Source organism: Palaemon carinicauda, chromosome 42 (genome assembly GCF_036898095.1).
Source record: "Palaemon carinicauda isolate YSFRI2023 chromosome 42, ASM3689809v2, whole genome shotgun sequence".
NCBI lineage: Eukaryota > Metazoa > Arthropoda > Malacostraca > Decapoda > Palaemonidae > Palaemon > Palaemon carinicauda.
The window spans coordinates 22,043,136-22,050,959 of NC_090766.1; the positions used below are offsets into that span (position 1 = coordinate 22,043,136).

The following is a 7,824-nucleotide window of genomic DNA, read 5'->3' on the forward strand; positions in this document are numbered from 1 at the left end:
ACAGCCTTATTTGCATCTTTGCATCACCAATTATCATCGCGTTACCCTTATCTCTACTTCTCACTCTTACCTTCCCTCCTCTCCTTTCTCTTCCGGGTTCATCATTTCCTTTCAAATTGTGTTCACCTGAACACCCCTCATTCGGAAGCCATCCTCAAGACCTAAAGAAAAGAGTCTTTAGAAACATGAATACAAGGGCGAGGCTTTACTTTCTAGAACCCACGAGGAGAGAGAGAGAGAGAGAGAGAGAGAGAGAGAGAGAGAGAGAGAGAGAGAGAGAGAGAGAGAGAGAGAGAGAGAATGGTTGATGTATGTTAGAATGTATAAGTGAACAAACAGTAAAGAAAGGGAGATCCTAATGATTGAATATATGTGTGTATATATATATATATATATATATATATATATATAATATATATATATATATATATATATATATATATATACACACACAAACACAAAAGCTATATTGATAGATGAAGAGAGACAAAGAGATGTATATAAGAAAGAATAAAAGAAATACCGGAAATTCGTAAGTGATGGTTAAACCAAGTAGATAGATAGATAGATAGACTAAAAGGCAACATCTGTATAATGAGAGGGATGAAGTTACCATGATAAGATTCAGAATGAGAGAGAGAGAGAGAGAGAGAGAGAGAGAGAGAGAGAGAGAGAGAGAGAGAGAGAGAGAGAGAGAGATTATAATCTGGTGGAGCTTTTGATGATAATCACTAAGCTTATTAAAAGCTTCGTAGGGAAAACAGCATTTCATTAGACCAAATTTTTCCTGCTCGTGAGACACACACACACACACACACACAAACACACACACACACACACACACACACTATAGATTTCCTATATCAGAGGAGATTGTAAATAACGGCTAGAGTCTAAGTTTAGTTTACATTTGCTGTCTTCCATTTCTTCTTCATTTGCGAACACCGTTTTTCTGTTGTTTTCTTTTACTCTCCTGCCAAATTTTTATTAACTTATTTATTTATGAATTTTCTATTGCCCTTTTGCACATTTTCACTGAGTTCTTTATTTGTTTGTTTATAAATTTATTTAACACTTTTTTTTCTTTCTTTTCTTCCTGCTTTATTTTCATTAACTTATAAATAATTATTTATATTCTCTTGCCTTTTATTCACATTTTCATTGACTTCCTTATTTATTTGTTTATTTATTTATTTCTCCCTTCTGTTTTTGCAGGTAGGAACCCGGATGTGAAAAGCGATTGGAAAGGACTTTGTCTTAATGGTAATGTACAAATATGTTTGTTTTATGTTTTTATAACATTCTGTAAACCATGTTTACAAACAATTTTACAATTTTTTTTAAATAAAAAAGCTTGTCTTGACCCATGTAATTTAAAGTGTTGTCTAGATTATAAGTAATTTAGATATTTATTAAGTAAGGGAAACCCAACTTTGAAATCGCTGTCTATTTAAGTAAGGGAACCCCAACTTTGAAAGCGCTGTATTGGATTATAAGTAATTTAGATATTTATTAAGTAAGGGAACCCCAACTTTGAAAGCGCTGTCTAGATTATAAGTAATTCAGTTATTCATTAAGTTGTAAGGGGAACCCAACTTTGAAAGTGCTATATAGATTATAAGTAATTCAGTTATTCATTAAGTTGTAAGGGGAACCCAACTTTGAAAGTGCTGTCTATTTAAGTAAGAGAACCCCATCTTTGAAAGCGCTGTCTATATTATAAGTAATTTAGATATTTTATTAAGTAAGGGAACCCCAACTTAGAAAGCGCTGTCTAGATTATAAGTAATTCAGTTATTCATTAAGTTGTAAGGGGAACCCAACTTTGAAAGTGCTATATAGATTATAAGTAATTCAGTTATTCATTAAGTTGTAAGGGGAACCCAACTTTGAAAGTGCTATATAGATTATAAGTAATTCAGTTATTCATTAAGTTGTAAGGGGAACCCAACTTTGAAAGTGCTGTCTATTTAAGTAAAGAGAACCCCATCTTTGAAAGCGCTGTCTATATTATAAGTATTTAGATATTATTAAGTAAGGGAACCCCAACTTAGAAAGCGCTGTCTAGATTATAAGTAATTCAGTTATTCATTAAGTTGTAAGGGGAACCCAACTTTGAAAGTGCTGTCTTTTTAAGTAAGAGAACCCCATCTTTGAAAGCGCTGTCCTATATTATAAGTAATTTAGATATTTATTAAGTAAGGGAACCCCAACTTTGAAAGCGCTGTCTAGATTATAAGTAATTCAGTTATTCATTAAGTAAGGGGAACCCAACTTTGAAAGTGCTGTCTTTTTAAGTAAGAGAACCCCATCTTTGAAAGCGCTGTCTATATTATAAGTAATTTAGATATTTATTAAGTAAGGGAACCCCAACTTTGAAAGCGCTGTCTAGATTATAAGTAATTCAGTTATTCATTAAGTAAGGGGAACCCAACTTTGAAAGCGCTATATAGATTATAAGTAATTCAGTTATTCATTAAGTAAGGGGAACCCAACTTTGAAAGCGCTATTATAGATTATAAGTAATTCAGTTATTCATTAAGTAAGGGGAACCCAACTTGAAAGTGCTATATAGATTATAAGTAATTCAGTTATTCATTAAGTAAGGGGAACCCAACTTTGAAAGTGCTATATAGATTATAAGTAATTCAGTTATTCATTAAGGTAAGGGGAACCCAACTTTGAAAGCGCTATATAGATTATAAGTAATTCAGTTATTCATTAAGTAAGGGGAACCCAACTTTGAAAGCGCTATATAGATTATAAGTAATTCAGTTATTCATTAAGTAAGGGGAACCCAACTTTGAAAGTGCTATCTATTTAGGTAAGGAACCCCAACTTTGAAAGTGCTGTCTAGATTATAAGTAATTTAGATATTTAATTAAGTAAAAGACCCAACTATGAAAGCGCTGTCTATTAAAGTAAAGGAACCCCAACTTTGAAAGCGCTGTCTAGATTATAAGTAATTTAGATATTTATTAAGTAAAGGAAACCCAACTTTGAAAGCGCTGTCTAGATTATAAGTAATATAGATATTCTTTAAGTAAGGGAAACCCAACTTTAAAAGTGCTATCTGTTCAAGCAAGAGAACCCCATCTTTGAAAGCGCTGTCCAGATTATAAGTAATTTAGATATTCATCGATTAAGACAAGCCCAGCTTTATGGCAACAGGATGCAAATGCATCCGAGCAAAGGTCATCTAACAATCACAATGCGTAATTGCACAGAGGGTCAGGACCCCTTCCTGAAATTACTATTGCATCGTGCATAGTGCAATCACTGCAGGAAGGAACCCAATGGCAGCTTAATTGATTTCTATCATTCAGAATGTAAAATACAATTGATCACTGAAGGTAATACTGTATATCTTCACTTTTTAAATGGTCTATGGCAGCTTTAATGTATTATCAAGTAAAGAACATCATTAAGGGAAATAATCTTATTTCTTTAATGGTAAATGAATTGAATTTAGTATATAAGAATAGATGAGTTTCACTGAATACTATTTTTCTTCTTTCGTTTCATATATTGATTCTTTTAAATGTTTGGGAAAGAGGTAATAGTTATCAGTATTTAGAAAAATCCGGTTGAAGAGACGCAATGTCGCTTGAAAATTTACATGTTTTATTGGGGCTGTGAATAAGGGTATAAGGAAAATTATCTTTTGAATGTGTATCTTACAAGGACACGCTCACATGTTTTATATATATATATATATATATATATATATATATATATATATATATATATATACACAGTATATGTTTATATATATATGTATATATATATATGTGTGTAATATATCTATATATATATATATATGTATATATAAATATACATATATATATATATATATATATATATATATATATATATATATATATATATGGGTGTGTGTACTGTATATATACATATATATGTATATATAGATATACATACACACACACACACACACATATATATATATATATATATATATATATATATATATATATATATATATATATATATATATATATATACATTCCTAGTTAGGTAAACAGATAGATAGATACTCGTAGATACATATACTGACAGCTAGGCATTGAACGTAAAAGAATATATTTAATCGCACGGAAACGGTTAAAACTAACATGAAATTCTCCCAAGAACTCCAGGAACTTCCAGAAACTCCTGGAAAATAAGAAACTTGATCCGCGTTATTTCTTCTTCTTCTTCTTCTTTTTCTTCTTCTTCTTCTTCTTCTTCTTCTTCTTCTTCTTCTTCTTCTTCTTCTTCTTCTTCTTTTTCATACTTTCTCTGGCAAGGTTTTTCTTTCTAACTTTTTTGTTCATCCTCGTGTTCCTTCGCTTATTCCTCCTCCCTTTCTCCTCTTCTATGCTCTTCCCTAACTCTCTTCTTTCTATTCTTCTTTTCCCTTGTTCCCTTTTATGTTACCTCCTGCATTTTATATTTATTTTTATTTGTGCCTTTTCTGTTACCTCTTCCTTGTTATTTTATCATTTACTCCGATTATTTCTTTTTCTTAACTCCTATATTTTATTTTTGCCTTTCCTCTTATCTCTTCCTTACCATTGTAACCTTTCCTCCAATAGTATCTTTTTCTCTTTAACTACAGAACTGCCCTACTCCTTATCCTTATCTTCTCCCCCCCCCCCCATTCCCTTCCTCTCCTTTCCTCTTGTCTTCCTCCTTTTCTTATTTTCTTCTTTTCTATTATACTTCTTTCCCTCCTTCCAAGTTTTTCTTTTTTCATCTTCCTCTTTTTCTCTTTTCTTTTTTTATTATAATACTTCTGTAATTTTTAATTTTTCCTTCATTTTTAATGTTTTTTCTACGTCCTCCCTTAGGCTTACTTCTCTCATTTTATCCTTTCTCCTTCGCTTTTATTGTATTTTTCCACCTTCTCCCTTCATCTATCATTTTCCTTTCCTCCACCTTCATTTTCATTCTATTTTTTCCAATTCCTTCCTTTGACCTTACTTCTCTCATTTTATCCTTTCTCCTTCATTTTTATTCTATTTTCCAACTTACTCCCATCGACCTTACTTCTGTCATTTTATCCTTTCTCCTTCATTTTTATTCTATTTTTCCACTTCCTCCCTTCGACCTTCTCTCATTTCATCCTTTCGCCTTCATTTTTATTCTATTTTTCCACTTTCTCTCTTCGACATACTTCTATCGTTTTCCTTCCTTCCCTCCATTTTCACTCTATTTTCCCAGTTCCTTCCTTTGTAATTACTTCTCTCATTTTATCCTTTTTTTCTTCATTTTTATTTTATTTTTCCACTTCCTCCCTCCGACCTTACTCCTCTCATTTTATCCTTTCTTCTTCATTGTTATTCTATTTTCTACTCCCTCCCTTCGCCCTACTTTTATATTTTTTTTATTTCCTATCCCATTCCTCTCCTCCTAATCGTCCTGTTTTCCTCTTGTTTCCTCTCCTTTTGGGCAGATCTTAAACCACCGTTACTAATGGCTTCTGCTTTGGCCACTTTTCTTTCAAATTCAGCCCAAGTTCATATCTATTTCGACCTCGTATCTAATCACCGTGAGAAACCGGGCCAACTCTGTGTTTGCTCGGCTGAAGGGTTCGGCCAAGTGACGAAGAAGTTAAATGAAAATATAAATGATTTTTATGATTTTAATCAATTTAACAAGAATAAGAATTTAGTCATTTTTATAATTATTATAGTTTTAATTTTTATAGTTTTTATAATTTTATTAATTTTAATAATTATTTTACGCCTGTAATCTGAATCGTAATTTTTATGATTTGTATAATTATAATTTTAATAAATCCCAGTAATTTTTTGTTATTATTATTATTATTACGGTCCAAATATGGTTTGTTCTGAGGCAGTTGAATAAGAATATTTTTTTCATTTGTGATTTAAGAAATTGACACTTAACTCCGTTCATTTGCAAGAGCAAATATATATAGTACATTCAATTTTACCTTTCCCTCAAGAAGGATTTATATTTATTATTATTATAATTATTATTATTATTATTATTATTATTATTATAAGTAATAGTGGAAGTATTGCTTGTAAAATTAGCGGTAGTAGTAGCTGAAAAAGGAAAAAGGTTTTAGTATTAGTAGTAATATAGTTATATCGCATGCTCTATATATATGTATATATATATATAATATATATATATATATATATATATATATATATATATATATATATATATATACATGTGTATATTTAAATATATATATATATATATATATATATATATATATATATATATATATAATGTATATGTATATATATATATATATATATATATATATATATAATATATATATATATATATATATTTATATATGTATATATATATGTATGTATGGCATGTATGTTTATATATATATATATATATATATATATAAATATATATATATATATATATATATATATATATGTGTGTGTGTGTGTGTGTGTGTGTGTGTGTGTGTGTGTGTGTGTATGTATGTATGAAAAATAACCACAGGAAAAATGAAAATAAGAAATATAAGATTAAGGACCTAATCTTATATTTCATATTTTCATTTTCCCTGTGGTTCTTTTGCATATGAGCATCACGTTTCCCTTTGTGATTTTTACGCATATATATATATATATATATATATATATATATATATATATATATATATATATATATTATATTATATATATATATATATATATACATATATATATATATATATCTGCTCTAAATTAAATTTGCTATTAGATTGTTTACTGAACTACATGTGGTTGAAGATACATTATCAGTGGAAAGATCTGCTAACAATTACACGTTTTGTTGTGAGTTAAGATTAGTTCACTTAAGTCATTGGTGACTACTTTTTCTTATTATTTCAACTATTGCATTTAGAAGGTAATTCCTCTTTCATCTATCTATCTATCTATCTATCTAAATATATATATGTAGATATATATATATATATATATATATATATATATATATATATATATATATATGTGTGTTGTGTGTGTGGTGTGTGTGTGTGTGTGTGTGTGTGTGTGTGTGTGTGTAATCTATTTCATATAATTATTATTATTATTATTTATAAACAATTTTATTTTTCTGAATTAGATCATTTTCAATGTCAGGATTAGCTTTCGGTTATCGGTAATTAAATAACTATATAATTGAGGAACCTTTTCTCAGTGGGAATACCTTAACGAGGATCAACAAAAGCTGTACTAGTCAAGGCCACCCGTACTAGGTAGGTTTGCTGTGAGCGATCAGATGAAAATCTCCCACAATCACTAATCCTCACTGGCCACTGTGGTGATGAAAACTGGCCAAGTCCCTGACATTAATTGACATGCCTGAGGCCATTGTCCTTCAGGGGATTAGAAACGTCTGCATTTGTTTTTGTTGATAGAGGAAAAGGTCTTAAATTTCGAAAATTTAGAAAACTTGATTTTAACTACATTTAAAACTGGAATGAAATATTTGTATTTTTGATCAATTGCAAAGTAAATTGAAAAGCCGGTTCATATTGAAATTGCTATAATTTCTCTCTCTCTCTCTCCTCTCTCTCTCTCTCTCTCCTCTCTCTCTCTCCTCTCTCATCTCTCTCCTCTCTCTCTCTCTCTCTCTCTCTGTATCCTTTGGTAGCTTAACAAGGATACCAGGGTCGAGCTGAATGTCGACGTATACAGGTCGATTGATTGAGTTCTATTGAAACCCAAAATGAATTCAGAATTAATTCAAATATATTCTCGCAGGTTGAAAAGGGCCTCGACCACGCAGTTCTCCATAGAGTGGAATGCTGGGACATTTGTGGAAGGCCATTCCTAT

The 7,824-nt window shown here is 30.3% G+C and overlaps 1 protein-coding gene across 7 annotated transcripts in view; it reads left to right on the forward strand.

Annotated features, from left to right (window-relative positions):
- The window catches only part of LOC137633316 (chondroadherin-like), a 267,884-nt gene that overhangs the window by 85,851 nt on the left and 174,209 nt on the right, over window positions 1-7,824 (forward strand). For 3 of the 7 annotated variants that reach the window (XM_068365553.1, XM_068365547.1, XM_068365551.1), the window contains exon 1: window positions 1,243-1,263. The exons of 3 other annotated variants lie outside the window; for them this stretch is intronic. In XM_068365553.1, coding sequence (XP_068221654.1) covers window positions 1,261-1,263 — 3 coding nt within the window. In that variant the 5' untranslated portion in view covers window positions 1,243-1,260. Of the gene's footprint in view, window positions 1-1,242; window positions 1,264-7,824 lie in introns of those variants that run through there. One more of the 7 variants, XM_068365552.1, reaches the window with a different exon arrangement.